Source organism: Moschus berezovskii, chromosome 15 (assembly GCF_049115385.1).
Source record: "Moschus berezovskii isolate FMDL1 chromosome 15, NW_MosBer_1.0, whole genome shotgun sequence".
Taxonomy (NCBI): Eukaryota; Metazoa; Chordata; class Mammalia; order Artiodactyla; family Moschidae; genus Moschus; species Moschus berezovskii.
In genome coordinates, this window is record NC_142474.1 from 23,161,256 (window position 1) to 23,186,494 (window position 25,239).

Genomic DNA, 25,239 nt, shown 5'->3' on the forward strand with positions numbered 1-25,239 from the left:
ACCTAGGGATTAAACTGGGGTCTCCTGCTTTACAGGCAGACTCCACCATCTGAGCCATCAAGAAAGGTTTATTTAACAGCTTTATTGAGATATAATTCACATATCATACAATTCACCCATTTAAAGTATATAACTTGGGACTTCCCTTATGGCTCAGTGGTAAAGAATCTGCCTGAGACACAGATGTATAGAACAGTCTTTTGAACTCTGTGGGAGAGGGCGAGGGTGGGATGATATGGGAGAATGGCATTGAAACATGTATATTATCATATGTGAAACGAATCGCCAGTCCAAGTTCGATGCATGATACAGGATGCTTGGTGCTGGTGTACTGGGATGAACCAGAGGGATGGGATGGGGAGGGAGGTGGGAGGGGGGTTCAAGATGGGGGACATACGTATACCTGGGGCAGATTCGTGTCAATGTATGGCAAAACCAATACAATAACAAAGTAATTAGCCTCCAATTAAAATAAATAAATTAAAAATAAAATAAAATAAATTACCAATAAAAAAAAAAAAGAATCTGCCTGCTAAGGCAGGAGACAAGGATTCAAACCCTGATCTGGGAAGATCCCACATGGTGTGGGGCAACTAAGCCCGTGTGCCACAACTATTGACCCTGTACTTTAGAGTCTGGGAGCCACAATTACTGAGCCCATGTGCCTCAGCTACTGAAATCTGGGTGCCCTAGAGCCCATGCTCTGCAACAAGAGAAGCCACGGCAATGAGAAGCCCAAGTGAGCACCACACCTAGATAGTAGACCCCACCCAATCTCCACAACTAGAGAAAAGCAATGAATAATGCAGCAACGAAGATCCATCGCAGCCTAAAATAAATAAAGTAAAATTACAGAGTGTGTAACTCAATGGTTTTCAGTATATCATAGAGTTGTGCAGTGATCACCACAATTAATTTTAAAACATCTTCATTATCCCCAAAGAAATCTGTTGGCAAGTCACTTCCCATTCCCCCCGCTACCTTTCAGACTCTGGCAGCCACTAATCCACCTTCTGTCTCTGTAGATTTGCTTGTCCTGGTTATTTCCTATCAATGGAATCATACACATGTGGTCTTTTGTGACTGGTTTCTTTTATGCAGCATAATGGTTTCAGGGTTTCCCTAGAATATACTTTTAAATACCCGGAGAGGGTCTTTCCTGATGGTCCAGTGGTTAAGAATCCAAGCTTCCACTGCAGGGGCCAAGGGTTCGATCCCAGGTTCCCTCATGTTGCTCAGCACAGCCAAAGATAAATAAATAAAATAAAATGTCAAGTTACTCCAGCAGACTGTAGCAGATTGTCTTTGGGGTTGGGATGTGGGATTAGGTCTCTGATTCAGGTTGAAAATGGACCTTCTTCTTTCTCTGACATGTACTTCTACATGATTTTTTTTTTTTTTATAATACTGTATTTCTTGTATTAAGGCTGGTTAAAATGATAGTTCATTGGAAGGACTGATGCTGAAACTGAAGCTTCAATACTTTGGCCACCTGATGTGAAGAGTCAACTTACTGGATGCTGGTAAAGACTGAAGGCAAAAAGAGAAGGGGTTGGCAGAGGATGAGATGGTTAGATAGCATCACTGACTTGAATGTGGGAGAGTGGATGATGGGAGAGCCTGGCATACTGCAGTCCGTGAGGTCACAAAGAGTCAGACACAACTTAGGGACTGAACAACAAAAATGATATTTAGGTGGTGCGAAAGTAATTGCAGTTATGGACAATGAATTTTAAATCATTATAACTAGGTTCAAACACATCTTTATTAATCAAAACAGGAACCTTTACAATCAACACATTTTTGCCAACCAGAAATAAGTTTGCTTATTCCTGTAGTATAAAAATCTATGCTTCAGAATTCAATGAACTCTTGGAAAGCATTTTCCATCCTGCTGGTTGCGGAAGTGTTTTTCCTGCAAAAAGTTGTCAAGATGCTTGAAGAAGTAGTAGTCGGTTGGCTGAGGTCAGGTGAATATGGCGGATGAGGCAAAACTTTGTAGCCCAATTCCTTCAACTTTTGGTTGTGCGATCTTTGGTCAGGTGTTGTTGTGGAAAAGAACGGGGCCCTTTCTGTTGACTGATATTGCCTGCAGTTTTTGGTGATTTCACTGATTTGCTGAGCATACTTCTCAGATAAAATGGTTTCACCAGGATTCAGAAAGCTGCAGTGGATCAGACCAGCAGCAGGCCACCAGTGACCATGAACTTTTTGGTGCAAGATTGGCTTTGGTAAGTGTTTTGGAGCTTCTTCTCAGTCCATCCACTGAGCTGGTCATTGCTGGTGGTTGTATACAGTTCACTTTTCATCGCAGGTCACAATCCCAATTGAGAAATGGTTTGTTGTTGCATAGAATAAGAAAATATGACACTTCAAAATGATGATTTTTTTTATTTGCAGTCAGCTCATGAGGCACCCACTTACCAAGCCTTTTCACCTTTCCAATTTAAATGCCGAACAACCGTAGAATGGCTGAGGCTGAGTTCTTTGGCAACTTTTGGTGTAGTTGTCAGAGGATCAGCTTTGATGAATGCTGTCAATTGGTTGCACCTTCTGATGGCCAGCCACTGCACTCCTCATCTTCAAGCCTCTCATCTCCTTTGCAAAACTTCTGGAATCACCATTGCACTGTGCATTCCTGGGCCAGATGTGTTGTTGACGTTGCCAATTGTCTCTGCTGCTTTATGACCCATTTTGTACTCAAATAAGAAAATTGCTCGAATTTGCTTTTTGTCTAACATCATTTCCATAGTCTAAAATAAATAAAAACAAACAGTAATAAGTTATTAGCAAGAAACAAAGTGAGAAATGTGTATTAAGATGATGTATAACATAACCACGTTTATTGAAAATGTATTCCAATATCAGATGGAAAATTTCAATAATGCAAAAACTGCAATTTTGTTTGCACCCACCTAAATAATACATATTCATTATAGAGAAGTTGGACATACAGTTCAACTTAAGCAAAATAAAGTCATCCTTAATTCTGTCCTTCTACCTGTAAATACATAGAGACATTCCTTCTGAATGTTAAAGGAAGTGGGGACGGGATCTGGGCAGGGTACAGGAGAGGCAGTTTCTGCACTGGGGAGCAGTAACTGGGGGGTGGAAGGAGGTCCTGTGGTCCAGGGATTTCTAGGATTCTGCTTACAGAGGCAGTGATTTTGATTTTCTGTTACTTGCTCTGAATGCCCTCCTCCTCCTTGCCCCAGCCTCTATTACTGCAAGGTGGAATTATGCATTTATTTGAGGAAATCATTTATTCATGAGTATTTTGTAGTAGATGCTCAAGAGGAAGTAAAAGATAATGAAACCGACTCCATGACCCAGAATATAAAGCTGTGCGTTTTGTTTCTCAGTATGTCACTCATGCAGGCCTCAGTTATTAATCACCTACTGCGTGCCAGGCTCTGGCCAAGTCCTGGGGAGACATAGATGAGTAATATTTAGGTCTCCCACCCTTCCTAGCTTCCCTAGGGACTTCCATGTGGCCTTTGCCAGGATCACTACCTAAGTCAATAATTGTGATGATAATGATGATGGTGATGATCTAAAGTAGTGGTTAGGATTTTAGGCTCTGGGGTGAGGCAGACTTGATACACGGCTCTGTGGCTTTGGGAACTGTGGTGCTTCCGGCATGAAGCCCATCTTCATGGGCCTCAGTGTCTCTTCTGTAAACGGATCTTAGCTGTTCTAGCCGCGGACTGCGATGCAGTGTGACACTAGTGCAATATGCTTCATCCTGCCTGGTCCCAAGTAAAGTGGTAGTGGTCACTGAGCGTTTATCATTGGCCCCACTCCCCACTTGTCTGCATTTCACTTCACACTGTTCCCAACGGAATCCTTCCAGTCACACTGTGACTTGGCACCACCACCTCCATTTTGCAGATGAGGTAACTGAGGATGCAGTTAGCTCAGAGGGTGATGAGGATGTGTGTTCTCTCACCGTCTGACTCCTAGGTCCAGGGGGCCAGTGGCCTGGGGGCTGGGAGCAAGAGGCTCTTCTCTTCCACTCTCTCCCACACTTCCCTGGGAAAATCCAACAGGTGGTGGGGCCTCTGCACTGGGGACCATTGTGCAGGGGCCTGGGAGGGTCGGAGGGCCCAGTGTGTGTCTGGGAGAAGATGGATGCCTTCATTACCATGTGAATCCTGGGAAACTGCCTCCCTGGCTGGGTGGTGGGTGGGCGTGGGCCGCGGGGGGTGGGTGGGGGGAGCTGGGTGTTCTCAGGCCTGGACCACACAGTGACTGGGAAGGGAGTCCTTATGGAATCCTGAGGGACCCATTAAGAAAACAGATAATGGGATTTCCCCTCTTGTTTAATTTCTTATTTGAGGACATCTCCATCCTGTGAGGCTTAAAAAGAGACACAGATTGAACACAAAATGTTATTTTTAAGGAAGGAAAAAAACCTCCCCCCCACCCCCCGCCAGTTGCAACTTTCCCACTGATTGTGCTGCACGTTTGGGTCTTAACACTTAAGAGTTGGAGCCTTTCACAGAGTGCGCACGGGTCAGCATCTCCATGGGGGCATTTCCCAGTGCTGTTCCCTGAATAGCTCTTTCATTCGTGGACAATATGTCCTGGGGGAATCCAGGGTGATGAGCAAATATTCATAGTTGCTGAGCAAATTGGGAGAAGCAGGTTTTAGACTTAAAAATCAAGGTGCTGTCAATTTTTTATTAAACATTTTAAATTGAAGGATAATCACAATATTGTGTTGGTGTCTGCCATGCATCAATATGGATCTGCCATAGGTATACATATGTTCCCCAAAGTGTTGTCAGTTTGATTGGAGCAGAAAGGACTGGCCAGCGTTTGGACAGAAGGTCAGTAGTAGAGAGGGAATAAGGTAATCAGAATCACAATGGCACCCAGTGACCTGGTGTCCCCATTTTACAGATGAGGAAGCAAAGGCTTCAGAGGTACCCAGGCAGAGGGGTGCACAGACCATAGCAGGAAACCTGGAGCACATGCGGACTCACATATGCGGGCAGAGACCAAGTGGAGCAGCACAGATTCACTAGCTTGAAACAGCAGAGCCTTTCCTGGAGCCCTTTCCTGCCGCAAATGCTGCCACAGTTGCATGGACTCGCTCTTTCTTTCTCTCACACACACCAGTGCAGGCGCTGGTTGACAAGTGTTCTCACAAACACACACTCTTGAAAATGGGCAAGATACATCCAGATGTGTGAGCACGACTTCACCACTGCCACGTCGAAATACATCTGCAGCCCCGCCCCATGTAAGGTTTCCGTGCCCTCACACTTACTCACACACTTATACAAACACCAAACTCCTACAGATTCCACAAGAAAACACATTCTTTCTCTTTCTCTTACACGTGTAGTTGCACAGAGAACCTCTAAGGCAGGAAGGGGCCCGGACCCTCCCCTGGACTCTGCACCGCGGCAGCTAGCTCTGCATCCTTGAGCCCAGGTTTTTTCTATTCCCCCCACCCCACCTACCACCTTTGACACATATGTCTCCACCTCCTCTCCCCTCCCCACTCCAGGGCCCCCAGGGTGTTGGGGGGGCAACTCAGGTCTTAGCAGCAAGAGAGGTGCCTACTTTCGGGGCACAGACATGTGGAGAGGCCCTGGATGCAGCTCCCAGGGGTTCAGCCTTCTCTGTGTTCCCTCTGCCATCACCCTCCCCCAATGCTTAGTCCCAGGAGGGCAAGGGGCCAGACCCCGCCACCGCTTTGTAGAGGGCAGAGTGCCCTGGGGAGGAAGGGCCCATTACAGACCCTGGAGGGGCTCATCTGCCTCACAGGGATCTGCCTTCACATGCAGATGGCCTGTTTGTCTCACCTGGTCTGCCTTAAAATGACAAAGAGGTTGGAGTCTGTCTGGGTAATACAGGACATGACACCTGACCGAAATGAGAAGAGGAAGATTGTTAACTATGGTAACACTAGAGATACCAAAATTGTTTGCACTTAGATATGATTTGTTTTAAAAAAATACATACCACAAAAAAATCTGAAACTTATGTTTAGCTGTTAACAGTAATCTCTGGGTGGCAGGAAAATGCTGGTTTATTTTCCCATTTTTTAACATATATGCTAAGTTTCTACAAAGCAAGGATGTAACTTCTGGATAATAAAAGTTTTTTAAATTAAATTAATGTTTTTGAATTCTGGTGTTGGAGAAGACTCTTGAGAGTCCCTTGGACAGCAAGGAGATCCAACCAGTCCATCCTCAAGGAAATCAGTCCTGAATATTCATTGGAAGGAGTGATGCTGAAGCTGAAACTCCAATACTTTGGCCACCTGATGCAAAGAACTGACTCATTAGAAAAGAGCCTGATGCTAGGAAAGATTGAAGGTGGGAGGAGGGGACGACAGATGAGATGGTTGGATGGCATCACCGACTTGATGGACATGAGTTTGAGTAAACTCTGGGAGTTGGTGATGGACAGAGAAGCTTGGCATGCTGCAGTCCATGGGGTTGCAAAGAGTGGGATACAACTGAGCGACTGAACTGATCTATTTGTTTCATTTATTTTTGATCATGCTGGATCTTCGTTGCTGCAAGCTGGCTTTTCTCTAGTTGAGGCAAGTGGAGGCTCTTCTCCAGTTGCAGTGGCTTCCTTGTTGCCAAGCATAGGCTCTGGGGTGTGTGGGCTTCAGTGGTTGTGAAGCACAGCTTCAGTAGTTGCAGCACACGGGCTTAGTTGCTCCATGGCATGTGGGATCTTCCTAAATTAGGTAATGTCTCCTGCATTGGCGGGTAGATTCTTTATCATGGAGCCACCAGGGAAGCCCAATAAAAGTTTTTTATAAATGAATACTGAATGATATGAAAAACGACAAGGGAGTGGTGCCCTCATGTGAGTTCAGGGGTCTTTTTTTTAATTGTTTATTTATTTGTCTGTGCTGGGTCTTAGTTGCAGAATGTGGAATCTTTTACTTGCAGTATGCAAACTCTTAGTTGCAGCATATGGGATCTAGTTCCCTGACCAGGGATTGAACCTAGGCCTCCTGCATTGGAAGCTTGGAGTCCTAGCCACTGGACCACCAGGGAAGTCCTGAGTTCAGGGCTCTTGATTGCTGTGTGGGCAGCTTCCTTCTCTGTGCCTTTATTTCCTCATCCCTACGATGGACACTCAGCACATGAGAGTCTCTCACATGGATGAGAACACTTGGGATGGTGCTTGGCACACAAGAAGTGCTCAATAATGGCAGCTGCTGTTCTTCTTCTTCCAGGAAGGTTTCTGTTAACACTTCCCAGTACAGATTGGATACCACCTGGCTGCCTGCAAGGATGGGTGTGCACAAGTTCCCTAGGCTGGTTCATGTACAGGTTCATCTGCATATAGGTTTGCCCATGCACTTACGTGTCCCTCGAGCACTGAAGTCCATACACTGCGTGAGGAGACTGCTTGCCCATGGGGTATCAGGGACAAGCACTGTGCTTGCAAACAAGATAACAGGTCCTTTGCTTCTGATCGCTGGCGTGGAGGAAATGCTGTTTCAGTTTTCTACCCCAGCATGCTCATCCCTTGGTTCCTTTCAGCTCAAAGCTGCTGGAAATTTAGGCTTCTTCCTGGCATTGGCCTACACTCAGGGCTCCTTTAGGGGTCTTAGGACATTTGTAAGGTTGGGAGTAGTATGGGCTGAACAACCTCCAAGGAGGAAGTTGTTAAGAAGTGTTGGGACATGTGGGTTCATGGTCCTGCCATGCTGCTGAGGAATATCTGTATGACTGTCCACCTTCTGGACTGCTTTGAGTTCTTAAATCTTTCTTATTCATCTGCCCCCATGGCCTTTGCCCTTTTATCACTCATAGCACTATCATTACTGTCCTGGAGCCCCACCCCTGGCTTCCAGGCCTTCCCCAATCTAATGTTTAGAAAGCATTATGTCACCCCCCTGCTCAGAACCCTTCCTTGGCTCCCACTGCCTCCAGGATAAGGCCTAAGCTCCGTGGCCTGGCCTTGTGGGATCTGCTCCCCTTTCCTTATACCTCAGTCTTTCCCACTCTGCCAGCCTCTTCCCTCTCCTCGGACTGGGATCTCTCCTGGAAACAGCAATGAAAGCGAAATGAGCTTCCTTTCCTCCTTTTTGTTTCTAATGTGGAGTCTAAGAGATTTGCGCTCAAATCTCATCTTGCCATTTCCCAGCTCCCTTGTGACTAAGAAAGGTTTCAGACCCTTTCTGAGTTTTAGGGGTTTCCTTTGCCAGATGGAGATAATAGCTGATATTTCTCTTTTTTTGCTGGGGATGGATTTAGTTTTACTTTCAGTTCTATTTGGTTTTGAAAAACTCTTTTAAGATTTGGAAAATACAAAGTATACAAAAGATTACAAGCCACCCAGACCTTTATATCTTTCTTGCCCTCAAATTTCCTCAAATTGATATCTCTTTTTACACATCTTAAAGACTCTTCCATAAATATTATCTGTTGAAGATCTGTTGTGTGCTTTCCATGGATTATTTCACTTAAATCCTCAACAGCCAACTGTGGGCAGACTGAGGCTCAAAGGCCAGAGCCTCACGGTTGGTAAGCGGTAGATCCGAGACAATGTGTGTCCATTTACGAAGTGCTTTCTATGTGCCCTAGGATTGTCCCAGAGCTGGGCCATTCAACAAGTCATTCAACAAATACTGAGTGCCACTCTTAGGTCACTGGGCCGGGGGCTAGGTTACTCCGGTGGGGAGGAGGGCAGAGGCTCATTCTTCCCAGAGTTTATCTCAGTGGAGATGGCCTGTCGCTGTTGCCCCTTTTCTCTGAGTAAGAAAACCAAGGAACAGACGCGAAAGAAAGAGACCTGAGGTCATACAGTGGTAAGAAAAGAGCTGGGAAAAGCAGACTTACTTTACTATTGGGGAAACCGGGGCACAGAGAGGGAACAGACTTGCCTAAGGAAACACGGCAGGCGGCAGAGCCGGGACTCCCAGGCTCTCGCGGTCTCGGCCTCCCCGGCGCCTCCCCCGGGGGCGGGGCCAGCGCGGGCCCGCCCCGCCGCTCGCGCCCGCCTTCCTGGCAGCCCTGGCGGCTGTTTCCTGCCCGCGTAGCTGGGCGGGCGGCGGCCGGCCCATCTGGCGGCCCCCACTGGGAGGCGGTCCAGACTCGCTGGAGCCAGGCGCCGGCCTGGGCCCCCATGCCCGCCTGGAGAGCCCAGGTGTGGCCGCGGCGGGGGTGGGGGTGGTGCCTTCCTTCCCGCTCGGCCCTTCCTGACGCACCCGGGCAGGATGCTGCCTCCTCCCCGACCTCCGCCTCCCACGACCTGGCCTGGAACCGGGAGGGAACGCTAGCGGTGGGAGAGCGGGCTGGGCAGGGAGCAGCAGGCCCCGCCTCTGGTCTCCACTCCTTAGGAGACCTCGGGCAAGTCGGGCCCTTTTTTTGGCGTGGGTGGGACGGGAGTAGAGAGCACTCCGTTTTCCCATTTGTGCGAGAACGGCTGAACTCTGACCGGATCGCGCAGGATCCTACCTTGCCGCGCAGGGTCCGACCCCAGACGGATTGTGGGAGCGGGAGGCTCCTCTTCTGCCTGAGGATCGTGACATGATCATTGACTGACATTATCCATTCGTTCAGCCATTTAAAAGTCTGTCAGCCTGATCACAACGTCAGCTGGGAAGCCCGCGCTTGACCTGTGTTCCCTGCCGTGCCCAGCAGTTAGACCTGTGCCCAACTCATACCTGGTGCTGAAGCCCCAAAAAGGCATGTCAAGGCTTTACCCCCTCCCCCACAAACTGGAGCCACCCCGCCAAATTGGAACTTACCCATTTTACGAGCAAACAGGACAGAGTGGGCAGCCAGCCCTGCTCTCGATGCTGACCCTCTTCTCCAGTACCACTCTAAGAGGGAACCCGGAATTGAGCATCCTGATTTATGTCAGCAGCACCTGCGGTGAACATCCCCCAAACCAGGCATCCTAAGTTCAAATCCCTCTGGGGCCCTTACTGTCTCTCTACTTCAATTTCCTTTATCTGTAAAAATGATGGCACCTCCCTCTCAGGGGTGTTATAACCACTACATGAGTATTTCTAAAATACGTTACCATAATGCTAGACGCGTTAAATACAGATGAAATAGTGTACTGGAGCTCTCTGCAGGGCTGGCCTCCCTCCTCCCCTACAGTAGCCCCCTCCCACTCAACCACAGTCAGGGGAGAGGGAGGCCACTGAGAGGGACACCTAACATATCATGGGCGAACTTGGGGGTTTTGGAACCGTTTTGCAAGAATCCACTCCCACCCCGGGGTGAGGCTGGCAGTAGGCCCACCCGGGGCCCTGCCCAGCCACCCACCCCCGCCTCTCCGGCGTGCAGACCCGATCCGTGCCCGGCCTGGTGCCATTTTTCCATGGGACTCTGGCTGTGGCGGTTCACATCTGGAGTCTAGACTCGGAGGCTCTGCGGGCCGGGCCTACCGCCCGGGCTGGGCCACCACTGCCCGCTGTTTGCTCAGCTGACGCTGGTTAATTGGAATTAGAGTGGCCTCTGTGGTGCCGGCTGGCCGGGCGGGCCCTGGACGGCCGCTGCCGAGGTCTGTGGAGCATCTGGCGGGGCCGGGACGGTCATTAGGTGGCAGGCGCCCGGCGCCACTGCCACCTCAGCCTCTGCCGGGGGCCGGCGGTGACTCAATGAGGGCTTTGTAGGCTACGGACCGCAGAACCAACCGTGCTGTGTGCCTGGGCTGCCTGCCCCATCTGCCGCCCTCAGAGAGGCCTTGTTCCAGGACCACACGGCCTCCCCTCTGGAGGCTGGAGTCGGCAGAGATCCGAGAAGCCCCTGAAAGGGACCCTCTTGGCTAGGGGAAGCTTTTGAGATTTCCTATCCTTCCTTTCCAGAAAGCCCAGAGAAGTTGGTAGTGACTCAGGCCCAGGGGTCTGCAGAGGAGTTGCAAAGTCCTTAGGAACTCTGGAATTTGATGCTGATTGCTCAAGGTCAAATCCCCGTCTAGGGGTAGGTAAGTTGCCTCAGTTCTCTCACTTGTACATGGGGCTAATATTACTGATGGAGAGTATGAGAATTAAGTAAATCCTGTATTGAGGTGCTTGGTACATGCAGCAGCTCCCATTATCTGCTCCCACTTGTTCTTTAGCTCCAAACTGGAAGCACTGTCATTTTCAGCCTTTAAACCCAGAAGCTTAGGCAGAGATTTCTGGGCTGTTGAAAGTCTGAGTCTCAGGCAAGTGGCCACCCTCCCCGACCTTAGTTTCTCCACCCAGTGACCCCATACCAGGCAGGTAAATGAAGGCTGTCCCCACCCCTTGCCTGGTCCACTGGGGGTTCTCCTTCAGGCCAGGGCTGCTGTCTTTGGCAAACTGTGGAGAAACCCTGGCTCTGGGATCTCTGGTTCTTGGGCCTGGATGGCCTCCCAGAAGCCCCCTCCCCAGCATCTCCAGGGGCACTGGGGATGGCTCCGAGAATCAGGATCCTTCTGGCTTTGCAGCAGTCTTTTTGGGAAGAACCCCAGGAACAGGCAGAAGGGGAGTGGTGGGTCCTCCATGTCTAGGGTGACCTAGAGTTCCAGTGCTCCCCAGCTGAAGCCATGTGTATGTTGAAACCACAGAGGATGGTGTCTGCCAGCCTGGGAATAAAATCCAGTCTTTCCTGGGGCCCATGTGGCCCTGCTGCTTCCCTGGCTTCACAGATAATGGTCCTCTTGCTGAGTCAGGCCAGCCTTTTGGTACCACAGCCTCTTCCCCACAGACCTTTCCTCCAGAAGGTGATGCAGCCAGTACCTGTCCGACACCCTCGCTGCCCCCAAGTACTGGGAGGAGCGTGGCAGAACTGGATGGCTGGGGACAGGGCTCGAGGGCCCCCTCTGCTGGTCAGAGGGCATCTGGGGGTGCTAAGCCGGCACACTGGTCACACGCCGGGCAGGCAGCCAGGATGGAGGGGCTAGAAGGTCAGGGCCTCACCGCAGGTTCCAACAGTCCACCAGCCCCAGGAAGGGTTAAATGAAAATCTCTGGGTGGGAGGGTGAAAAGTAGTAAACCCACTCTAAGGTACTGGGTGAGAACTTTCTCGAAGTGCAGTGGCCTTTCCAGGCAACGGGATGAGTTTTTAATGTGAGGCAAAGTCAGTCCACAATACAAAAGTCTAAAAATCAGACCCACTTTTCCCACCTGGCACCCAGGGTTTTGGGGGTGGGGACAGTTGGGGGCTTCCTTTGCAGGCAGGAGATGGGGAGGAGCAGAGGAAGGCCAGAGAAGGGGGAGAGGGAACCAGGCCCCCAAGGCCCTGCTGGAAGGGGCCTGCTGCCCCTGCCCCTCTCTGGGAGCTGCCTGCCCCAGCGGCAGGATGGTGCTGTGCGCGCCGGTGTGCGGCCAGCCCGCCTGGGTGTCTGGCCCTTGCAGGGTCAGGCACCACCAGCTCCTTCACTTCTCCTTCTTCTCCAGCCCCTTCGATGTGGTGGCCTCTGTTCCTTCTCTGGTTTCTGTCACTGCTGCTGGATCCTTAGGATTTGACTCCTCATAACTGACCGGAAAAACAAGACAGAACAAGGATGACACATTTAGAGGAGGGAAGGGCAGAATCTTTGTGTCCACCTCCCACCATCGCAGGAAAACCCTGGGCACACATATCCTTGGTCCAGCACTTTCCAGGACTTGGCCCGGCCCCGCTGTGCGCCCTCCTCAGACTGGCTGCTGGTTCCACTTTCTCTGTGCCTGGTCGTGCCAAGAGGTGGCAAGGGCAGCGGCAAATGGAAATGGAGGAGAGGTTGGGCTTGTGCAGACCCATTTTAAGTTTCCTGGACCTTCCACTGGGGAAAGAGAGTGGGGAAAAATAGGGGCAGCCAGGATGAGGCTGCAGGATGAAGGGCTGCCTCCCGGAGCACATAACAGGAGTCAAAAAGCTCGCCCCAGGGGCGTGGGCGGGCGGGCAGGGGGCTGCTCTACTGACAAGTGGCAAGGTGCCTCTCTTGCAGGCAGACACCTTGGCTTAGCTCTTCCTTTGGGCTTCACTTACTGAGCAAGTGAGTTCATGCCAAGGGTAATGCTCACATTTCCTCACCACGTCAACCCCGTGAGGCAGGTATGTGCCCACTTCTATATGAACAAAGAGAGGTTCCGAAAGGGGAAAGTGAAGCTTATACACTTGCCCCGGGTTACATATATAGAGAGAGTGGTAACAGTGTCCACTGCTGTGTGACCAGGGCTTCTGGCCCCCACTCTCAGGTGAGCCCCACAGTATTGGTAAGGCCGCTGGGGTTCTGGGGCCCTGCTCCCCCGCCCCTCGGCTGGGCACTGTGGCTGCCTGGTGGTGGTGGAGCTGCCTCTTGCCGCCTGCCCCGGCAATGCTCCCTGCCCCGTACACTGGAGCGGGGGTGTCTGCCCTACCTTGGGCCCCGGGGCAGTGGGGGGAAGTGGGCAGGTGGGCACCCGCTGGGTATTACATGGCGCTGGGATTCTGCGGGCGCCGGCGGCGAGGGCCAGCTAGCTTCTGCTGCATGGAGTCCGCCAGGCTGGCTGGGGAGCCCGAGACTGTGGGGAAGTGGGTGAGCCTCGGGGTGTGAGGCAGGATTTCCGCTGAGGACTCGTAGCTGTGTGAGAGACAGACAGAGACAGAAAAAAAGAGATGGAGAGGAAAAGACTGACGAGGACAGAGATTTCTCTCCCAGGGAGCAGGGAGCAGAAGGGGGTCTTTCTTTTATCTATGTCTGCACTTTCGAACTCTGTGGAAAGAAGCCAGTGTTACTTGGAGGATAAAAAAGAAAAGATGCACCTATACAGGAAGACACTGCAAAAGAACAGGGATGCCCTAGATGTATACATATGTGTCCCAGGTGGCGCTAGTGGTAAAGAACCTGCCTGCCAATGCAGGAGACTTAAGCGACATGGGTTCCATCTCTGGGTCGGGAAGATCCCTGGAGAAGGGAATGGCAACCCACTCCAGTATTCTTGCCTGGAGAATCCCATGGTCAAAGGAGCCTGGTGGGCTACAGTCCATGGGGTCACAAAGAGTTGGACATGACTGAGAGACTGAGCACACGCAGATGTTCTGCTGCTCTGGAAATATCTCTCAGACACACCCTTGTGTGAAAAGTCAGGACGCAGAATGCTCCCAAGAATGCCACCACCTGCGTGAGAATGTGTATACACATACATGTTTTCAGGTGCAAAGATATCTCTGAATGTCCAGGAACAGAGCTGGCTTCGTGGGTGGCTGGGGTATGAGGGGGTTGGTTGTCCCTCTCCAGCTATGGAATTTTGAACCACGTGAGTGTGCTCTCATTTAAAAAGAAGTAAATGAATAAAAAAAGGAGAACATAAGGTGGAGAATTAGGGAGAGAGATGGGCAGAAGAGAAGAGAGACTATTTGCTTTTTCACCTCAATCTAAAAAACTACTGGGGGGTGGGGGGCAGAAAGGTGGGGCACCCACGTGGGCAAACTTTTCAAGAAACCAAGCACTATGTGGGTGAAGGCAGGCACCCTCTATCCTGGCTGGGGAGGTTACCCCAAGTAGGCGCTGGGGGCTGAGACTGGCTGAGAGACGAGGGTGAGGGTAGGGACTGAGCTCAGAGCTCAGCCCTCCTGCCCACAGATGTGCCCCCTGGTTCATCCCCAGCCTTGCCTCAGAGTCCACAGGGCTTTGCCAGGTCAGGAGCCCTGGGCAGGCAGGTTGGGAGCCTGGGGCTCTGAGGCAGGGCAGGGAGGGCAGGGGCAGGTACGGGGGAGGGGTGAGTCACAGGCTCCCCTACAGGCAGCCAGGTGCACAGAAAGCTCTGGCAGGCATTCGAGGGACAACCTGGAAGCCAGGCAGGTGGAGCTGGTGGAAGGCCCCCGAGTGGGCAGCTTCAGCTTCTTCAGCTGGCAGCTATTTCTGGGTCCCTGGCGGGCGGGGCTGGTGCTGCTGGGGTGTAGACACCTGTCGGAGTCACGCAGGCCTGGGGGTCAGGGTGGGGCTGATCACGGGTGTGGCAGGTGTGCGGACGGCCAGAGAAGGGGTATGTGTGTGACTAAGACAGAGAGAAAGCAGCCGGCTCTGGGTCACAGCCACAGCGGCAGCTGGATGTAGACTGACGCTCGAGTTCTAATCGAGCATTTCCATCACACCAGAGTCCCCTGGATCACTCGTGTGTGGACACTGAGGCCGGGGGCGGGGCAAGACCTGCCTGAGTCATATGGCAGCAGGGTTGGGATGGGAACCCAGGGCTCCCAACAGTGGGGCAGACTGGGGTGGGGAGTCTACACCAGCCAGTCCCCTTTCATGACTCAGCTGGCATCTGGTGTGGGGGCTGCCTCGAAAGCCCCAAGGCTGTTCCTGCCCCTGGCTACTTGCCCACAGAAGGGTTCTGCTGGGGCCCATGGGCCTGGCACCCATGTGCTGATGCAAAGGGCCAGGCTGGTAGCATGAACAGGGTTCCCCTGGAGGCATGCGCCCACAGCCTCCACAGGCTCTGCCAGCTGCCTGCAGTGATAGGCAGGCCTCTGCTCCCCATCCCCTCTTACCTGAACATTTCGGTCACTTCTCCCTTGGCCAGTGCCACCAGGACAGGAAAGCCAATACATGCAGGGACCAGGTACAGGAGGGCAGGCTGTGAGAGGACAAAGGCTGGTGAGGCGATGCTGGGCAGGGCATCCGCTCAGGGCCGGGCCCATCACCCCAACTCTCTTCTGGGTGTGACTGAAGGACAGGTTCACAAAGCAAGTCAGTGGCTGTGCCTGCACTAGGGCTCCTGACTTCCCTGGGAGAAGAAGCAAGAAGCCCAAAGAAACTCAAGTACGCAGGGCTTTCAGGGCGCCCTGGAGTCTGGCTGGCAACATCCCAACTGCCCAGGACACCAGGTTCCTGGTGAGTTGGTCCTACTCCCAGAGACCCTGACTGCCTAGGTCTGGGGCTCGAAGTCTGCACTTTTAACGATGCTCCAGGAGATGCTGTTATAATGACAATGATGATGACATAGCTGCTATGGATGGAGCACCTGCTGTGGCCTGGGATCAAGGTCACCCAGCTGGTCAGGGCCCAGAGCCTGTGAGGAGACTGCTGGTGAGCTGGGTTTGGAGGACAGGACAATTACACCAGCCGGAGAACCTACTCTGTGCCCTGAACACAGGCTCTGGCGAGTACTTCAGTCCACCTCCATACCCCTACGACCCTCCTCCTCGTGTACAAGCAGGAGGCTCATGCTTTGGGAGCGGGGAGCGGGCAGCTCAGGCCTTGGAGAGCCTAAGTGGTAAACTGGGGGTTGAACTCGCGTACCCCCAGACTCCAAAGCCATTCTTCTGCTCACAGTGTCTGAAAGCTGGACCTCACGCTACTGCTCAGCTCTCCGCGGCCCCTACTGCTCCCAGTGGCCTGACGTCCTCAGGAGATGTGACCCCTGCTTCCCTCTCCAACCTCACCCGCCCTGCCCTGCTCTGGCCACGTTGGTCTCGTTTCGGTCCTCTTCATCACCTGCAGCCACAGGATCTCGGCACAGCCGTTTCTAGGATGCTCTTCCCATCTGTGCCTACTTTCCTTCTCCTTCAGACTTCAGCTCAGCAGTCACTTCTGTGGGGAAGCCTTCGCTCGCATTGAGTCAGGCCCTCTTGCTGCACACTCTCAGGGCCCCCTGCAATTTTTCAAGGCATTCTCCAGCAACTTGGAATTAAACATCCCTGGGCTGTTACAGGCTGGAGATTCTCTCCTGTTAGGCTGTTAACTCTGCGAGGGCAGGCTCCACACCTGTCTTGTTCACTGCGGTCTTCCTAGTACTCGCAAGAGGGCCTGGTAAATACTAAGCCAACGGCTCCCTCACAAAATTCAGAGAGTGTCCTGGAGATGACTTGGGTGAGGGTGAAGGAGACATCATTCCTAAAGCCAAGCCTTGTTCCTAAAGCCAAGTCAGCCCCTGGCTAGAGGACAGGGCTCCACAGTCCCCGGAGGTTGACCATCAGACCATTTTCGGACTCCTGCCATGGATGGGCTGTGAACTACCCCACTTCACACAGATTATCCTTGAACCTAATTACACCCTGAGCATTTGGATTTGAGTTTTATAGATGATGCTACTGAGGTTCAGACAGAGGGAAATGACCTGCCTGCAGTCACACAGGGTGTGTAGTGGCTGAGTTGGGATTCAAACTCAGGCAGCTGAGCTTCTTCCCCTGCATCAAGTCTTTGCTATGAGATCAGCTTTGGGCCAGCAACGACAGAAATCACGACAAAAGCCTGCATCAAAACTCAAGACGGGCAGCCAAAACAGTACTCAGGGAAAAGTTTATAACTCTAAGTGCATTTATGAGAAAGACTAGAAATAAACAATGTAAGTTTTCAAATCAGGAAGCCCCAAAGCAGGAGAAAAAGAATGAAGGCAAAGCAAAAATTAATGAAATAAAACAAATACAAACTTAATAAAATTTAATTTCTGAAAAGTAGAACACTTAAGAGATGACGAAATTGAGGATCAGAGGAAGAAAAAGGATCTGCCCTAAATCACACAGTTGGTCAGGATACAGACAAGGATTTCTCTGTCACTAAGTCTAGTGTCTTTTCTTCATCAAGGCCAGGCTGGACAAAATAGAGGGCTCCCTGGGAGGAAGGTGGGTAGATGTTTGGCCCCACCAAGGTCTGCCTCACTTAAGAGCCAACAGCAATTGAGGTGCTCCTTTGGGAAGAAGTGTTTGCTTAGTATCAGAGGGATACAAACCTATTCTTTTCTTTCCTCTCAAGGCACCAGGGAACCTCTCCAAAGAAAGTCAGTGCTAAGGAGTGGATGGGATGTACAGCTTGGGGCAGTGAGCTGGGGGTCAGGACTCCTGGGTCTCCATCGGGCCTCGGCTTTGTTCTGTGATCACAGATAGGCCATTTTCCTATCTGGGCTTCCCTCTCTGTCTGTACAGTGAGGGCACCTGATCATCATTAAGGACATTTCTTGGAGGTTGCTAGTCCTGGCTTGGAGTACATTTTTGATAGAGGTTAAAAAACACATAGGCCGAGGTGACCCCCTCCCTAGGGAATTGCTGGCATAGAGACTGCCTATGCCTTGGCAAGGGAGGAGAAGCTCAAAGAACAGGTTCCCCTTGTGTCCAGATCCCACCTCAAAGATTTTCGGGGAGATGCCCATGTAGATGATCAGGGAATAGGTGGGCTGCTGCTAGGCAGTAGGGTCGGCTTGTGGTCAGGAGTCTAGGTCTCCAGCCAGGGCCCAGCTTGACTTGCTGTGTCACGCAGGGAAGACTCTTTTTCTCTCATGTAGAGGACCACCTCTCCCACCTCTGCCCCCAGCCAGTGTGAGAGCTCCCAATGGAGCCTTCTCTGAGTCTAAGGCAGAAGGCAAGCCTGCCACCTGGTGGCCACCTAGGGGATAGTTCTGGGCTCGGAATCTGCTGGGGCTGACAGCTGGAGAAGACACGTCCCAAGTGGAGGCCCAAGTACTCTGCGCCTTCCTTGCCAAGTGCATGTCCCTCTCAGCGTGCACAGCTCCTGAGGTCATCTGGAGCAGATGTGAATGAGAAGGGCTTCCTCACTGGTTCTTGGTTTCTCTACCAATAAGGACCTTAAACTTTCTGTATAGTATTAGTATCAATTTCAGTGTCTGTAAGGACTCAACGAGTTAATGAGCAAAAGGGTTTAGCACAGTGCCTGGCGAACTAACAGACTAACTGGGTCAGCAGCTTTTGTGATTAACTCAAAGGTGGCTTCTCTGTGGCTGGTGCCCAGGGAAGGGAGAAAGGGAGGAGGGGGGAGGATGGAGGGAGCACAGCAATACCAATTGGGTCAGATGTGGATCTGAGCACTTTACTTACATTAACTCATTTCACCCTCAAACAGCTCCAAGGTGGCTACTATTATTTATCCTCATTTTCCGTTTTCATGAGTCAATGAGGAATCCTAAGTGTAACTTCAGACAGTAGAACCTGGATTCCCACCAGGGCTCTCTTAAGACTCCACTCCGCAGGGCCTTTCCCATGGCTGGGGGTTTATAACCTGGGCTTGGTCTTCACGTGACACAGGTTTGAATCCTGGCTCCACCACACTTTCCACAGAGCACCTGAACTGCAGCTCATCTGTTCACAGAACCCTCGTGAAGCACTGAGCAGAGCCTGGCACAAAGGAAGTGCTCTGATTTCCAGCAGAGAGCAACCCTGTCTGCTGGCTTTCCCCTCCCCGACTCCTCCTCTCCAGGCCACACTGACAGCTCCCAGTCTGGTCCACTTGGCAGCTCAGCACCCACCTAGGAGAAGGCAGAGCCTGGCTGGCTTGGGGAGTGATGGGAGGGAGATCCTGACATCCTATCACTTGCCTGGGGGGCAGGCAATGGGCTGAAACCACAACAAACACCCACCCGATTCCCTTTTTCTGTCTGCCACCACTACTGAGGCTGAAGACTCACAGCTGGGGCCACGCAACGCTGATCTGGCCCAGGAGATGTGGGCCAAAGTCTGCCGAGAGGGCCCTGAGAAAGGCTTTGCCTTCCCTGATGGCCACAGGCTCGGCCGGCATCCTTCCTCCCCGCTTCTCAGCACCGGCGCGCATGTGCTACCTGAGCTGGGCTGTCATCTGACAGCGACTACAGGCGAAAGCCCAGGAGAATCACAGACACGCCTGCTCTGCACCACCGGGTCACCTGCACGTGTGACACGGGAGTCCCGGTCACCTGCAGTGAAAGCACGCCCTGTACACCGAGGACAGTCATGCTCACCTGGGCATGCTTGAAGATGTGCATGATGAAAATGGTAAGGCCCAGGCCGAAGATGTAGGCTGCAAAGCTGGTGTAGAAGTAGGTGTGGGTGTTCTTCTTCAAGCTTCAGCGACGGCGTGGGAGAGAGGAGGAAGGTGAGACACAAGCACTGCAGGGCCACACGCCCTCTTAGGGGAGGAGCTGGGGAGACCCCGGAAGCTGTGTCGGGCTGAGGTTATGGGCTGGGGGGTGTGGAGATGGGCGTGCACTCTGGTTCTGCCTCATCTAAGCGTCTTTGGACTAATCACTTTCCTTCTCTCAGCCTCAGTTTAATCATCTGCAAAATGGGAATGCCACGCACCATCTCCCCAATGGTTGCTGAAATCAAATGCTATAACCGAGAACAGTGGCTATGAAGCTCAGGTCAGCATAAAAATCACCCGGACAGCATGTTAAAAAATATCGAACTGTGTGGGAGTTCCCTGGCAGCCTAGTGGTTAGGATTCCAGGCTTTCAATGCGATCTCCTGGGTTCAACCCCTGGTCAGGGAGCTGAGATTCCACAAGCTGAGCAGCGTGGTCAGAAAAAAACCCAAAAAAGAAGAGTGCTAGGCCTAGTTCCCAGGGAGTCTGATCTAATAGGTACGGGGATCTGCATTTTGGCACTTGTATGTGTGTTTTATATTTTATAACTGTATTTTTGGCTTTTTAAAAATGTGTAGTTGATTTATAGTATCATGTTAGTGTCAGGCGTATAACACTGTGATTCAGATATACATATATTCTTCAGATTCTCTTCCCTTATAGGTGATTACAAAGTATTAAGTACAGTTCCTTGTGCTAAAGAGTAGGTCCTTGATGGTTTGGGGCTCATGTTTTGGGGAACACAGATACAGAAATTGTAAAGCTAAGTTCTTACTTTTAAGTGCAGTGGAGCTAACAGTTCAGTAACCCATCATGGATACTAAAAGGATGCTGATCACAAGGATAAAATGCCAGTGGCTTCCTGGGCAATTCACCTAAGATCAGCTTTGGAAGAGCTGATCCGCAACCATCCTGGCATTGCCATCACTTGATGCCCTTTCACAAAGCTAGCTCAGGACCTTTGTGTGTGTCCAGCAACATCTGTGGAATGAAGGGGGACCAACTCCCTTCCCTTTGCTCTGGCAGCTTCTGAGCTGGGAGCCGCAGTCCACTGAGAACAGTCCTGCTGTGCAGCCCGGAGTGCAAGAGACTCCCTTTGGGAACGATGCACAGATTCTGGAACAAGCTCCCAAGGACCTGCAGGACAAGGATTCTTCCTCGGAGGCTGCTGCCAGCTGAACCTGGTTCTCCAGCAAATGGCCTGGAGACTCCTACAGGTTTCTCTTTGTATGACCTCTGAAAACCTAGCAGTAGAGCAGCCAGCACAGATGTGTTTCTACTTAAGAGACTGGCCAGGTCTCTTCCAAAGGCTCCATAGTGGCCCTACCCAAACAACCCAGAGCGACGTGAGCAGGGGAAAAGTTCAGTTCTGCATGCAGCCTGGATTTCCACGATGCTGGCAATGGGTTTCTCACTACCACTTTCAACATTATTACTGTTTTTGCAACTACTGGACATAAGGAGATTAAGAAATAGTCCATAACCAGCTCAAAATTAAGCGTATCCATGCAGAAAGCCCTCCTCCAGGAGGACTGAGCGCCACCTGCTGGCGGCAGGCCCAGCTTCGCCCAGGTGCGTTCACCCACCTGAGAAGGTGAGGCCTTTGCTGAGTTTCAAGCGGTGGCTCAGCTTGGCCCCTTCCCGCTGCCTTGGGCTCACTTTCTACAGGGACTGAAGAATTTCTGAGTAAGGAGAGGGTGGGCAGCAGCGAGAGCAGCTGGGATATGGTAACCTGACCCATGGCTGATAAACGTTGGTGGCAATGAGGACTGCACCTGCTGCTGGATGCCCTGGGAGCCACTGAGGCCAGCTGGTCTCAGCACTCCCTCCACACTGTCCCCATCAGCCCCAGGCAGGAGCGACCACTAACTTCAGGATGAGAAACCTTGCCTGGAAAGGTCTGTTTCCTTGCCAAAACCACTCAGTGAGAAAGCACTATGGGTGCCACCAGGACCTTCTGGGATTCCATCTCAGCCTATGAGTCACACCTTCTCCACCCTCTCCAGGCTCTCTGGGCACTCTGAACCTCAGAATGTACAATGCAGATAAAATCAGAATTGTCCTGGCTGCTGTTGGGTGGAGGGTCTGTGACCTGAGTTACCCTCTTTGGGCTCCTCCAAACTGAGGAACCCCAGAGAACCTCCTGCCTGGGTGCGGGAGAGCCTCACTTGTGGAACCTGAGGACTAGGGTTCCTAAGTGGCTTACCTGATGTCGAAACGCAGCAGCAAGGCAATGAAGATTCCTGCGGGGAGAAAACCAGGGTTAGATGGAGACAGGGAAGAGGCATACAACTGACAACTGGGTCCCCAGCCTGCCGTTCTCAGCCACAGAGCAATCATCAGCGCACAAGGTGTGGCTGAGACTGCCAACTGCCAGCAGAAACCCTGTTTCTCTACCTTCAGTCCACCTGGAACAGTGGGAGACACTCACTGGAAGAGGGACTAAGTGGCAGAACTGTTCCAGGTAGACTGCTTTGGCCTGGACTACACTGACCAGCACCTCACAGCACCATTTGCTGTACCACCTTGGGCGCAACCGAACATTTACAGGATGCCTAAACACTAGGTGCTCCAGGCAATACAGTGGGAAGCAAAACCTGGGGGCGGGGCATGCTGATCAAATATTAACAAAGATCAGTGTGGGACTCTAACTGTGAAAGGGTGCTCCTGTGTCATGGGAAGGTCTATCATGGGATGAGTCCCAGGGATGGGGGTGGTGGGTGGGGAGGAAAGAGGGCTTTTTTGAGGAAGTGACACTTTCCAGGGAGAGGGAAGAGGATGTGCAAAGGTCTCGAGGAAACAGGGCTCAGGAGGTGTGGCAGCGCAGGCTGCAGCCCAGAGTAGGAGATGCTGGGGGCCGGATCTGCCCTGCAGGGCCCCGTGGTGGGGAGAGAGTTGGGTCTTTATTCTAGGAGTAAGGGGACACTCCTGGAAGTGTTCTAAGTGGGAGAACAACATAAAAGATTTTGAAAAAGACCCCTGTGGCAGTTGTTTGGTTGGTGGGAGAGCGCAGAAGCAGACACTGGGAGGCTCTGCAGGAGCTCAGGTAGGGACGGTGAACTCTGTCCACCCACTCCACTCCTATTTGCACTTTGAAATCTGGCCTAGTCATCCCCAGAAACCTGAGTCCCTGAGACACAGCCACCCAGTCCAGCCTCTGTATGTTGCACACACACAGCCATCCCTGTGTCTATCCCTGACTTGTCTTTGGGCTCAGACACAGCAGGGCTGAACCTCGTTTGGCTGAGAGCAAGCTCTTAGGAACCAAACGTTTTGTGCTAATGAGAAGCACTGACTGGCAACATGTGATTCATTTCAAAGAAGAAAATGATTTAGTCCCCAGTGAAGACTCTGCAGTTGGGAGCTGGTGGGTGGTGAGAACAGACAAATGCTGCCTTTCTGGAAACAAAACTAGGAATTCAGTGGCCCCTGGCAACTGAATTGTACAACTGCTCTTCAACTAATCCACGGGTCAGAGCTCCCAAGAGCTTCTACTCATAACATTGCATTTGATCCTTAAAATAACACCCCGCAACCTATTCTTCCTTCAAGATTATCCCTGAGGCTCTGTGAGGATGCAGTAACTCATTACCGACTGTGACTGTTGGAAGACTTCTGATACATACAGAGATTTGTGGATATGCAGAGATGTCCTGTGCAGGCCTGGAGCCCAGAACCACCCAACAAGGACACCTGGGGAAGTCTGGGGTGCCTGGAACAGACCTTGCTCTGCAGGGCGAACCAAATGCATTTCTTCATCCCTGATGGGACTTCTTCCCTGCCTCCCAGCACCACAAGCTATGGGAACACCTGGATTCAAGACCATGACCCCTTAGGCAAGTCTCTCTTAACCTTAGTTTCTTCATCAGCAAAATGGAAAAACTCTCTGCCTCATTGGTCTGCTAAAGGTAGCAAAGATAATATATAAAAAAACGTTGAGCATACTGCTTGGCAAACAACAGGTGCTTGACAAATGATGGCTCCGGGATTATGATCTTACTATTGCTGTTACTGTCATAAAAGCAGTGTTGACAATATCATCTTTCTTTGCAGTCAGATAGACCTGGTCCGAGTCCTGGCCCTCTTGCTGGCTAGTGTGTGGATTTATGTTAAGTCCCTTCACTTCTGAGCCTCAGTCTGCTCACTGCTACGAAAGAGAAAGCCTCTGCTTCAGCACCATACGTATCACAAAAGGAAAGTGTCACACAGAAATGCCTGTAGACTCCCGCTCACTAGCAGGATGGCTATTGCTTCCTATACTGGAAAACAAACTGGCTTTTCATTTGTTCCAAGCTTTCTTCTTTTAAGCAAATACCAGAGGTGCTTCTAACCCTCTGACTCCGAGTCTCTGTGACTAGGGAATAAGAATGCCCTTTGGGTGTGCAGCACCCCTGTCACCGGGCCTAGGTCTTGCAGGCACACAGCATCCAAGTCTCAGCCATTTCAGCTGCCCTGAGAGAGGCAGCTCAGCTTTGCCCAGAGTTTCTGGACTGACAGTTTGGGCTGCAGGCCCCCAGGATGTGTGCCCATGCTCGGGCCCATACACAGGGGTGCCTGTGCCCATATCCACAGGTGTGCTGACTAGCACCCACACGCATTTAATGGACTCAGAGGCCAGGTCATGTGGTCAAGCAGGTGCAGGCCACTGGTCCCTCTGCTGAAGCTGCAGACACAGGAGCACAGCTGTGTGCCCCGTGTCCACACACAGTGCACGCTCTCCCTGGTGTCCTCCCAGCACCGGGGAGAGGGGGCCAAGGAGACTGTGGCAGTTCTGGCACACCTGTGTCACCTGTAGACACTGGGAAGGGTGTGTGTACGTGCAAGTGTGAGGAGGTCAGATTCCTTTAAGACTGCCATTGAATGTGCTTGTATTTCAGTCTGTCATATACATTTATCTCTGCAGCTCTTGAGTAACGTCTGTTCACCCAGCCAGAAGCTCCATGAGGGCAGTCTTGCTCACCACCGTCCCTCTGAGCTCCAGCCCACACCAGTGCTCCATGTGTGCTGAGGTGGACCCCCTTCACCAAACCCTGGGCAGGTGGTGATGGGGGAATCACACAGCCTAATCCTTCCTTCTTCCCTCTCCTGGTGAGTGAGGCTGTGTTTCACAGGACGACTCCTCCATGGAATCCCCCTCCACCCCCTGTACTTTGGCCCCTACCCTGGCCCCGTTACCTGGAATGACGATGTCTCCGAGTCCCAGCATGGCAAAGTTGTCCGCTTCCAGACCCTTCTCCAGCAGGTCCTGGGGAAACACCACTGGAGGGGGAGGCAGGGATGTGAGGAGTTGGTGAGAGCCCAGCTCATGCACTCCTAGCCTCCACCTCTGGTGTATGGAACTTACACACTTGCATTGCTGGGTGGGAGGACGGGAATGGGGAGTCAAGAGGATGCTGATGGGCTGAAGGGCGGTGTGTCCATCTGAAATCACAGCTAGTTAGAGCAGGAAGAATCTAGAATCATCTAGGCTAAAGGTTTAATGCCTTTACTGAGCTGTAACTCCCATGTCATACAATTTCAATGCCT

The 25,239-nt window shown here is 51.7% G+C and overlaps 1 protein-coding gene across 5 annotated transcripts in view; it reads right to left on the reverse strand.

Moving 5' to 3' along the window:
- Positions 1-11,993: 11,993 nt before the first annotated feature.
- The window catches only part of HM13 (histocompatibility minor 13), a 38,294-nt gene continuing 25,048 nt past the window's right edge, over positions 11,994-25,239 (reverse strand). For 2 of the 5 annotated variants that reach the window (XM_088843883.1, XM_088843884.1), the window contains exons 8-13: positions 24,889-24,972; positions 21,920-21,956; positions 19,592-19,694; positions 15,417-15,502; positions 13,360-13,506; positions 11,994-12,440 (exon numbers count right to left, since the gene is read on the reverse strand). In XM_088843883.1, the coding sequence (XP_088700009.1) occupies positions 12,341-12,440; positions 13,360-13,506; positions 15,417-15,502; positions 19,592-19,694; positions 21,920-21,956; positions 24,889-24,972 (557 nt within the window). In that variant the 3' untranslated portion in view covers positions 11,994-12,340. Of the gene's footprint in view, positions 12,441-13,310; positions 13,507-15,416; positions 15,503-19,591; positions 19,695-21,919; positions 21,957-24,888; positions 24,973-25,239 lie in introns of those variants that run through there. The other 3 variants (XM_055434972.2, XM_055434961.2, XM_088843882.1) reach the window with 2 other exon arrangements.